The 11,469-nt window shown below is 26.8% G+C and overlaps 2 protein-coding genes across 2 annotated transcripts; one reads left to right on the top strand and one right to left on the bottom strand.

The window, feature by feature from the left end:
- Positions 1-304: 304 nt before the first annotated feature.
- LOC119688839 lies at positions 305-6,443 on the bottom strand. Its single transcript, XM_038103503.1, has 16 exons — positions 6,405-6,443; positions 4,933-4,965; positions 4,293-4,331; positions 4,173-4,205; positions 4,069-4,095; positions 3,983-4,015; positions 3,843-3,875; positions 3,723-3,743; positions 3,625-3,657; positions 3,512-3,544; positions 3,421-3,453; positions 2,569-2,604; positions 2,015-2,041; positions 735-773; positions 627-659; positions 305-443 (listed from the first exon to the last, which is right to left on the bottom strand). Exons 1-16 carry the CDS (start codon positions 6,441-6,443, stop codon positions 432-434), a joined length of 504 nt encoding a protein of 167 aa, XP_037959431.1. The 3' UTR covers positions 305-431.
- Positions 6,444-6,642: 199 nt separating this feature from the next.
- Positions 6,643-11,467, top strand: LOC119688838 (A-kinase anchor protein 13-like; the record flags this gene model as incomplete). The annotated part of the gene is made up of 3 exons (XM_038103502.1): positions 6,643-6,833; positions 6,901-7,630; positions 8,892-11,467. Coding segments are annotated over exons 2-3 (3,252 nt in total), but the record flags the coding sequence as incomplete, so codon positions are not given.
- Positions 11,468-11,469: the final 2 nt, after the last annotated feature.

Here is an 11,469-nt window from a genome sequence, read left to right as displayed (position 1 = left end):
GTCTATATACAAAACATGAATCTATGTTGCTGATAACAGGCTTAACGATTATGAAAGTATATTTTTATCTGAAATTTTTTTTGGAAATATTAATGTTGAGATTGTCATCTCATTTTGTAGCTAATCGTGTACAGTTCATGACATCTAATAATGTACTCAGATAAGTTATACATTTCAGTTCAATCTTATGCCTACTAAAATTGCATAAAATAGTTTTCAGTTAAGAAATATTCTTTACTGACTGTTGTTGTATCAAACTTAAATAAAATAATTTAACTTTTTTTTATTATTTTTTTAATGTTGATTATGAAAGGGTTACAATTTTCTTAGTACATTTACTACAATAATTATTTAATTAAGTTGGTTTTGCATAACATCACTGTAAATTGGATGAATGTAATCAAGCAAAAGGCTTCTCTCCTCAGGAAGTTTCACGTTATATACTAAAAGAAAAAACAATAGAAAAATTAGTTTAAAAATTGTATGCCATATATTTAAATATTTATTTAAATGTCACAAATAAGAATTTTGTGATAAATTACGCAATAATATAAGAACTTATGCTATTCTATTATTATTATTCTATTCTATATTATTCTCTTACAAATTTAAAGGAATAAACTCACCATTTCATTATTATCAACATCTATTACTAGATTCTATAAAGAAAAAATTAATTAATCAACATGTTCTTTTTCTACACTTGCAGTTTTGAAATGGTAGTCATTACTTACAAAATTAGCTTGGTAGTCATATCCTGCATCTGGGCAACCCTTAAAAAATATGTGACTTTTGAATGGACTTTAAATTTATTGCTAGTAAATAATATAAAGTTACTTATTTCACATAATATATCATCTGCTACATTTATGTGCAAGTGCTAATGGAGTTTTTAACTAACAATTCACAAAAAAATCGAATTAAGATACTTTTGGACAAACTCTCGAAAATTGATAATGATTATTTGGAGGACATATAAAAAATGAGCACTTTATTCATGACCGTGCGGGCATATTACATATACACCCAAATCAGGATAGCTTTTTTTTTAGTGAACAGTATTGTATTGACTTACGTCTATAAGAACCATGTTAGTTTAAAAACTAAATGCAGCTAGAGCATATGGCTGGAATTCAATACGCGATTTCTTTATCAAACGACAACTTTATGAAATTATATTTCGGTTGATCTTTCTCTACAATCACAATTGTATGTACGCTAGTCTCCAATAAAAAAAACTATTACATGCACCTCGAACAGTCTTTTAAATGTTCTGAACATTTAAGGGATTAATTTGATTGATCTGTAGTCTTTACCGACACTATACTTTCTCGCTTTCTAGCTTTGGGAATAAAAATCAGCCTTCGGACGATGAGGGAGAGTCTGTAACTATACAGTTGCTAAAAACTTGAACTAGCTATTGATAAGAAAATTTTCAAAACCTTAAAACGTTATAGTTGATGTAGGTTATAGATTAATTTTTAACTTGCAAACAAATTCTTGTAGTGATGCAAGGTCAACGGCCAATAACTGCATATTTCGGGAAGAAAATTAATTCAGTCAACAAAATTTTATCGGTCAGCAATTGAATGAAAGAAATTTGATTATTTTTCACATCAAGTTAAAAAGGTTAGTAATGTTATATTTTTGCTGACACACGGCCATCGGTGTTCGAGTAGAGGTGAGAAAACACCTTGGGGTATATAAGAACATAATTAACTTCGATTATGAAGTAGTACTTATTGAATGTTAAGTAAGTAGTAAACACATTTAATGAGAGAAAAAAATCTTTTCTGGACAAAATAGCACAAAACTCAGCCGAGCCTATACCCTAATAGTTATAGTATGAGTCATAAAGTATGATAATAAACACGATACATCCACAAAGTATGTGTAAAGTATTTTCCTAGAGCTTTTCTAGCTCTAGGTAATAAAGTAATCTAAGTAATAAATAAAGCACATTTAGCTCGCAACCTTCCATAAACTTATTAAAAAAATTGAATTGACTACTTACGGCTCCTCCATTTGGCGAATCTATGTGCTGAAAATAAATAAATTTTACTGTAATTTTTCCTTTTAAATAATTGAATAGAGTAATATATATATAGTATTTGTAGATTTTAGTGAACAAAAATCTGGGATATTAAAACAGTCTTTCATTTTTAGATATATTGTTTTTATTGCCGACATTTCAAAATTTTTTTGATTTAAATGTTATTTAATGAACTTAGTTTTGTGTTATATCTATGAAAATTTATAAAAAAATTTTTTAAATATTTTTAAACTATAAAAAACAGTAGCTTATTGTGATTCTCTTTTTTTCTATTTATTGTTCTCGTTATTTTTTTTTTCATATGATCTTAATCTTCTTGGGCACTCCTTTCAATGGTTGATGCAATATTGACCGAAGTCAGAAAAACATCGAAACGTCGACAATGAGAAATAATAAGTAACTTCCAAAAACACAATTGTTCTATTATTCCAATAATTTTGTTCACTTAGACCTACAAACACTAAATAATCAAAATTTAGTGAAGTTCAAACGAATCTAATTGGTGAGATACTTACAATAACAGCTGTACAGTCAAAACTAAATTGTGTGCCCTAAAAACAAGAAATAAAAATTTATTATTTATTTATTTATGAACAGAAAGTAAATTATTTATTTTTTATAATTTATAAACATTTTTAAGTTATTCAAATTTTTAGCATTTCTTCGTTACAAATACTTAAAGTTCTATATGTAGAGAAGTATCTTAGGGTATACTAAGAATACTTTAGCATTATGTCTAACTATCAAAGATTAATCTTGGAGGAAATATAACATTTTGTTATAATATTAGCAAAAAATTTATGAGTCATATCATATAATCCATATAGGAATAATAATATCGATCAAAGTCTTTATTTTATGACAGATCTGTATAATTGTAGATGCAATATTTGTCCACTATACAAATAAAAATAAACCACTTTTACTACATCCATGTTAGTCGTAGGATTCAAAAAATACTAGAAGATAATAGATAAAATTAGAAAAGTTACCACTTTATTCATCACACTATTGTTGAATCTGATTATTATATAAAACATAGAATATTTAGAGTATTCCAACTTAAATGAAGAACTTTGGCTTTTACTCACGAGATGAACGGATACATTTAATGAAGGTTTACTAGACACTAATCATAATAGTAGCATAATTGTAGTATTATAATATACAAGAGAATCAGATCATATATCATGATATAATGGAAAATATGTTGAGAATAGATGGCAATAGTTGACCAACGGTTGGACAGGGGAATAATTCTAATATGACATATTATCTAATTTACATATGATTTATTTATATTACTTAATTGAAATTTTGAAATTTAAATTAATAATAATTTATTTAACCAATTTTCATGAACTTACTGTTTGTGTTGAACCTTGTGCTGGACATGGCGACTGAAATTAAAAATGTTATTAATTTGATCATTTTTATATTAACGTTCCGTAAACTTACAACGTTCGGTGAACTTTGAATTGGACGTGGTGACTGTAGTAAAATATAAGTTATAAAATTGTATTAATAATATTCAATTTGATACTTGATCTATCAAAATTTAATGGACTTACTCGACGAGAAGAACTTTGTGGGCGACGTGGCGGCTGTGTTTAAAAATGTATGGTATAAGATTGCAATTTAATATATATTATAGATTAAATGAACTTACTCGAATTGATGGAACTTGTAACTGTAATTAAATTTATTTAATTAAAATTAATAATACCTCATTTGAAATTTAAATATTTATGCATTTGAAATTTAATGCATAAATATTTAATGAACTTACCAAATTTGACGAAGCTTGTGCTGGGCATGGTGACTTAGTAGGAATAGATATTACAATATTAAGTTTAATTCAATTATTAAAATTTTATGAACTTACTATACTTGTTCAATTAAAAATAAATATTACAAAATTGAACTTACTTGAAATGATCGATTTTTGGGTGGACATGGTAACTAAAATTAAAACTTTACAATACAAAATATAGTTTTATTATATATGAATTTACTTCATTGACTTCCTCCGGACATGGGCCCTTAAATTAAAAATTTTTTATTTCATGTATTAACGGTAAACATAATTATTTATATGAAACATATGTTTTCTACTCACAATTCTTCCGTATTCGTCTTGTAATTGAATTTTCTATAAATATTTTACAAATTTATACATAATATGAGTTATATACATACGTTTCCACTATTTTATTTCAAAATTGCCTATAATACTTACAGGAATTGAACCTCCACCGGCTCCGCCTGAATACAGATTCTAGAAAAATAGTAATTATTTGACAGAAATAATTTCAATAGCTATATATTTTAATTAATTTTGCATAAACAAAATTTATCAATATTTATTTTCTACAAAGTTACATAAATAATAATAATAATATATAATAATAAAATACTATAACATATAAGAGTTCAATAGAAGAAATGATACAACCTAACCACAAGACAGAAAATTGGTCAATAGGATGTAACTTAACATAATTATGTAATAGGTCCTATGTATATTTTATTATAACATAATAGTATTAATATTACATTTAATAATTAAATATTAAAGTTTAAACAATGCAACTAGATTTGGCCAGAAAATGCCCCAGCTAACATTACTACACCAAAAATTTATAATATGCTTTTAATAATTTTATGCTTTTAATAATTCTACGACTGAAACAAAATAAGAGTTTTAAAGTCTATGAGCAACTTTACTTCATATTGCACAATTTCTTTACAACATGCATTCATATAACTTCGAAAAACATAATTATAATATATGAACAATATATTACAAATTATAGAGTGTTGTTGTCATATATTAAAGAACGCGACTTTATACTTAGTAAATATAACTGATCACTTACAGGATATCCAGTGGGGCTTCTTCTAAGATTTATCTGCAAGAAAATTTTGATTAGTATAATATAATATAATATAATATAATATAATATAATATAATATAATATAATATAATATAATATAATATAATATAATATATATAATATATTATAATAATATAAATATAATATATAATAATAATTATGTAATATAATATAATAATATATATAGTAATATGTTATAATAAAAAATATATAAAAATATAACATAATAAGAAAATTTGAAATATAATATAAAAAATATAGCTCAAAACTATAAAAATAAAATATAATAAAAAATATAGCAATATAATATAATAAAAAATATTGAAATATAATAAAATAAAAAATATAGAAATATAAAATAATAAGAAATATAGAAATATAATATAATAAAAAATATAGTATAATATAATAAAAATCTAGTGATATAATATGATAACATGTATAGTAATATAATATAATAAACACTATAGTACTATGACATAATATAATATAATAAATAATATAATATAATAAAAAAAAATATTAAAATATAATAAAATAAAAAATAAAGAAATATAAAATAATAAGAAATATAGAAATATAATATAATAAAAAATATAGTATAATATAATAAAAATCTAGTGATATAATATGATAACATGTATAGTAATATAATATAATAAACACTATAGTACTATGACATAATATAATATAATAAATAATATAATATAATAAAAAAAAATATTAAAATATAATAAAATAAAAAATAAAGAAATATAAAATAATAAGAAATATAGAAATATAATATAATAAAAAATATAGTATAATATAATAAAAATCTAGTGATATAATATGATTACATGTATAGTAATATAATATAATAAACACTATAGTACTATGATATAATATAAATATATAATATAATTATAATATATATATAATATAATATAATATAGTATTATATATATAATATAATATAATATAATATAATAATAAATATAATTATAATTATATAAATAATAATATAATATATATAATATAATATAATATAATATAATATATTAATATAATTAATATAATATAATATAATATAATATAATATAATATAATATAATATAATATAATATAATATAATATAATATAATATAATATAATATAATATAATAAAAAAGTTTTCAAATTTATTTATTAAACATCTTAAAAAGTTTTCATAATGGTAATACCTAATTTACCCTACTCGAAATTCTGGTAAATATCAATTTCGCTGCCATATCGATATAAATTATTATTTTCTTCAATTTACCATCAATTTACTCGAACTCGTACACAGCCTAACTTAAAATAATATATAAAAATGCATATCTTTGCCGAATTTTTGGTGTGGCAGGTTAAGAACAGAATATCTCTAAATAATGTTATTTGATATACATGCAATTTATATTGCCACCTGTTAGAAACGTCGATGTAACGCAAACAGGGTTGTCTGCATATAAAATTTGGGAAGCGTTTATCATTATAAAATACATGTAAAATATGTTTGTTTGTGTGTTAAGTAGAGAAATAATTGTATTATTCTGATCAAGTATAACTCAATTGCGTTAACTTTAAAATTATTATTAGCAATAAAACTAACGAAAGTTAAAGTATCTTTTTTTATGTCTTGATTTAATGTAAATATTAGATAAGGAAACCTGAATTATAAAAAGAAATTAAATTCTAGAGCAGCTATAAAAAATGCCTATAATTTAGTTGAATTAATAAAATTGGTGTATTTTAGTGTAAAATAACATATATAAAGTTAAGTTTTGTTTTGTATACTGTAATTACATATGCCAAGCAGAAAAAATATACGTTGTTTAGTATATGAAAAAAAATTTGCTGCACAACAATTGAGGACAAATTGGGTAATATATGAATTCCATCAGTTAAAAATTAAATTTACTAAAATTGGTTTTGGTTAAATAATTACAGGTGAATGCTATATAGCTCACAAAACTTTTAATTTTATAACCTTTTCACATTAACATGGACAACAGATTACAAGCTACAGAGGATGACGATAGCGACAATGATATAGTCACTGATTTTATTAATTCCAATTGTTTGAACAGAACTTCTACCGAAATCACAAATCCCACAGTTGCCCAAATTTCAAACACAAATAAAAATTCAACAAATTCAAATAATTTCTGCATTGAGAGCAAAAATTATTGTATGCCTATAATACAGGCGCCTCTTATTTCTTATAATAAAAGTGTAATTAACAATAACATGATACCTATAATAAACGTAACACCACATAGTCCAGCATCGGCTACTAAATACAATAACATATTCGAGGATACTCTTAATCAGTTGCAAAATATACGTGAAAGTGTTGTGCAAATGAAAAATTCCAGTGTACATATGCATGACGTTGCTTCTAATTATGGATTAATGAATGGAGCTGTTTTAAGCACATCCCTACCAGATTTGAGTAGTGGAAATGTAAGTGTCAATGGCCCAAATTTTGCTGTGTGGTCAACGCAACAACAATATTTGCTTAACACTGATCGTCGTAAGTCATGGACAGCTGTGGATGATTTAACTGCGGGTGACTGCACAAACAAAAGTGTTAGTTTATCAAGTCTTGACAGCGAAGAACAGGAAACAATGCGTGTTGCCGAACAACGTAGAAGATCGACTCGAAATAGTACAGGAGGTAAGAGTATATATTTAAATGTTGTGCTACGCCGAAAATACGTCTTTCAGAGTCAAAAAATTGTTTTTAGCTCGCAATGTATATTTATACTTTATTTTTAAAAAAATTTGTTTGCGTAACTTGGAACTTATTAACAATTTCTTTTCTGTTCTTTTATAAATATTGAAATATATATTGTTATAAATACAAAAACTAATGTAAAAGTAAAATGTAAGTGTGGTTCTCACAGGCAAAATAAATGATTGCGTTTAGGATAAGATGACCAAAATAAATGAAGAAATCGCATAGTTCTTTAAATGAAATTTTGACGAATATATGGAAAGAAAATGCGATGATTCTTTGAATTAAATTTCTGTTGTTGTTGTTCTAGCCCGCAGGGATCTGCTTGTGTGACACATTTGGGGGATGTTGAACAGTGCTTGGTGGTCTTCGACGAATGGATATCGTTCTTGAAATTAAATTTCTAATCCAATTTGGTTAAAAAAAAAATAATATAATGATATAAGTACATAGTACACGATGGAAAGTTGGTTGAAAATTTTTAAGCAATAATATCTAGACTATGTATATTCCATACGCTTAATAGATGCGGTACTAACAAATACAAATAATATTTTTCTAAGTCTTAATATAAATCTAAAACGAATATTATTTTGATTTTGATGACAATAAATATAATAATGAATTTTGAAATTATTGCAATTCCATTTAGGTTTTCCGAATAATTATTTGCAATATAATGAGATTGTATGAACCTTCTTCCATATAATAGAAGATATAGCAAATCTTTAATTACTTTTTAGCTATTCTTATCTTCTTACAGAAATATTTTATAATAATTGTTAAATTGTATGGTAGTGTTTGTTTAAGATAAAGTTATTGCGATATTGTTTCGTTATCGTTAGTAATCTTTATTTTTGTTCCTTTGAAAGAAATTTAGTTACCTTTAAGGTGCACTGATAAATGCTTCTATTTATTTCGTCGTGTGACTAATGTTTACTGCCAAACAAAATTTTAAAATAGTCATTTTGCACTATAATTAAATTCATTGTACTAATTAACAGTATCATTTGTAAAATCACCAATGTGTGTAGAATAAAGACTTTCAATATTGAATTCAATATTGTTACATTAATTAATTACATTAATTTTAGTTTCATATATATATCTAATTAAGCCTTTTTTCATACTAGAATGTATATTCACACAACGTTTCATTTATTTATTAAACTTTATTAATATTTATTAAATATTCTTATAGGTATTTCAACACATTCTCTAAATGAAGCTGAACTAGCACGAGACTTTGAACGCATTGCTGCAAAACGTAATTTAGCAACTGAAATTATTAGTCGCATTCCATTGCAAAAAAGTATATCAACTTCGTCGATAGTACCCAAAGATGAGCCTAAATCGATCGCTCGCCATTTGACGGATAGCGAAGATGAAAATCAAAATTTATTACGAGCACACGCCAAAATTGAAGTTTATGACAATGTAGAGAAAAGACGTAAACGTGGCTCACTTTTCTTTCGTAAAAAGAAGGATAAAACTAAAATGAAAGCATTAGGTCAAATAGTGTGTGATACTTGCGGGGCAAATATTTTACTCGTCAATATTAAGGAACATCAGTTAGAATGTAAGAATAAAAAAACTGGCATTCAGAAAATGTCCTTCAGCTCTAGTAATAAAAGAAGTATTAGCGGTGCGGGAGATAAAAATGATGTTGGACAAGATTATTATGATGGTGCGGATCACAGCGGTAATTTTAATGATGATGCACCACTTATACGTTCAGAGTTTTTGAATGATCCACAAATTGAAGTGCAAGATTTGGGTGCTGATCCCATGCTTGGTATTGCACTCGAAGAGCACGATTCGTGGTCACCTAGTGTACCCAAAGAAGTACTTAAGTCTCTTAAAGAAAAACAAATAAAACGTCAAGAGCATATTTATGAATTTATTATGACCGAAAAGCATCACTGTCAAACATTATTGGTCATGCAAAAAGTTTTTGTGGAAAGCTTAGAGCGCCATTTTCCAGCGCTTAATATTAACAAAATGTTTCCACGTTTGGCTGAGTTAACTGAATTACATATAACATTTTTATGTAAATTAAGACAAAAACAACGCGAGCAATATATAGTAAACAGCATTGCTGACGTACTACTTGATTTTTTTTCACAGGAAAAGGCGCACCATTTACGATTAGCTTATGGTGAATTTTGTGCAAATCATCGTACTGCACTTGAACAATTTAAAACGTGTATTACAAACCGTGATCAAACATTTGCTGAATGGTACAAGCATTGCTTAACAAATCCTTTACTTAAGAAAAAGGGTATACCAGAATGTATTTTATTTGTAACGCAGCGCCTTACAAAATATCCGTTGCTAATTGAGCCTTTGCTTAAGAGTGCACGAGAGGACAAACTAGAATGTGATAAGCTACAGCATGCATTAAACCTTGTGAAGTCGCTATTGGTCGATGTAGATGCTTGTGTAGCTGAAAAAGAATTAAGAGAGCGGCAAATAGAAATTTTTAATCGGGTAGATCCCAAGTCATTTTCCATATATAAAAATAAACCATTCCGTAAAACTGATATAGGCGTTGAATCACGCCGGCGACTTAAATTCGAAGGTCAGGCAACTCTTATGCAAGGTCGCTCAAAAATGCAAATGGTATTAGTAGTTGTGCTAACAGATTGTTTGTGCTTCCTTTTTGAGTCATCACATAATAAATATACATTTTTTACTCCAGAACATAAAGCAGGTGTAGTACCCTTACAGAAGTTACTAATTCGAGAAAAGGCTGGAACAGAGTCACCAGGCATTTATATTATTTCATCGAATCCATCTTTTCCAGAAATGTATGAATTAAAAGTGCAAAAACCAAAGGATAAAAATGTTTGGATACAATCTATTCGGCAGGCAGTTATTGAATGCCCATCATCCGATGTTATCGAAGCTGAAGATCTCACTGCTGAAGAAAAATTGCGTATAGGTGTCAATAAACGTGAGCTAATTGAAAAAATGCGCCAAAAAGATATTGAGTTGGCTCTTCTGCTAGAAGAAAAAATTATTTTACAATTAAACTTGATAAAAGAACAGAAAAAATTCGAAGAATCTCAAAACACTGGTAGCCATAACAGCAATAGTGTAGTAAGTGCAGCTAATTTCTTAGCGGCGTTTGGTACTTACAAAAATTTAATTGGGGTTGACTGTGATACAACGGAGCTATGGAAGCGTATTCTAAGTAATGTGCAAGATATAAGTCAATTAGCGTCGACTGTTTATACCGCAGCTACAGGCCTGTCTGTTTCACGTTCTATCAGTTCCGTAGGTGAGAAGCAAAGTGAATATTTCTATTCACCTACGTTACCGAAGCGCGCTGAAACTTTTGCTGGTTTTGATGAAAAACGAGCAAAGAATATATTTCCTTGTCGTGATGTGGCAAAACTTGCAACAATGCAAGTGATGACACCGCGACTACAGGAATTAGAAGAAAAACGAGAACTCAAAACTACGAACAGTACTGTAGTATCAAGTGGTAGTAATACAATCAACACTATTAATGCATCCTCAATATTACAAACGAGTAATGACATAACAGAGCAAATGCTTAATGATGAACTTACACTCAAAGATCACAACTGTGCTGCATTGCAAATAACACATCACCTGAACACATTACTTTGTATATTATCACAACAGATGACCACAATACACAGCTTGCAGCAGCAGTTGGCTTTGTACAGAGAAAGCTCCCGCACAGCCTATACCCACAATGATCAGTTAGAAGAATTACGCAATTTGCAGGATAAATTGCAAGAGGAAAA

This window comes from Teleopsis dalmanni, chromosome X (assembly GCF_002237135.1).
Source record: "Teleopsis dalmanni isolate 2A chromosome X, ASM223713v2, whole genome shotgun sequence".
NCBI lineage: Eukaryota > Metazoa > Arthropoda > Insecta > Diptera > Diopsidae > Teleopsis > Teleopsis dalmanni.
The sequence above is the reverse complement of the archived record's forward strand: the minus strand, read 5'-3'. Positions and strand labels throughout refer to the sequence as shown.

What these genes read in the sequence shown, in the direction of transcription:
- LOC119688839 (XM_038103503.1), bottom strand. Translation starts at nt 6,443, where the DNA reads ATGATAAACGCTTCCCAAATTTTATATGCAGACAACCCT. An exon ending in GAAGCCCCACTGGATATCCT is followed by an intron (nt 4,332 to 4,932) that starts GTAAGTGATCAG and finishes CTATTTTTCTAG; the next exon opens with AATCTGTATTCAGGCGGAGC. An exon ending in CACAAGCTTCGTCAAATTTG is followed by an intron (nt 3,744 to 3,842) that starts GTAAGTTCATTA and finishes ATTTAATTACAG; the next exon opens with TTACAAGTTCCATCAATTCG.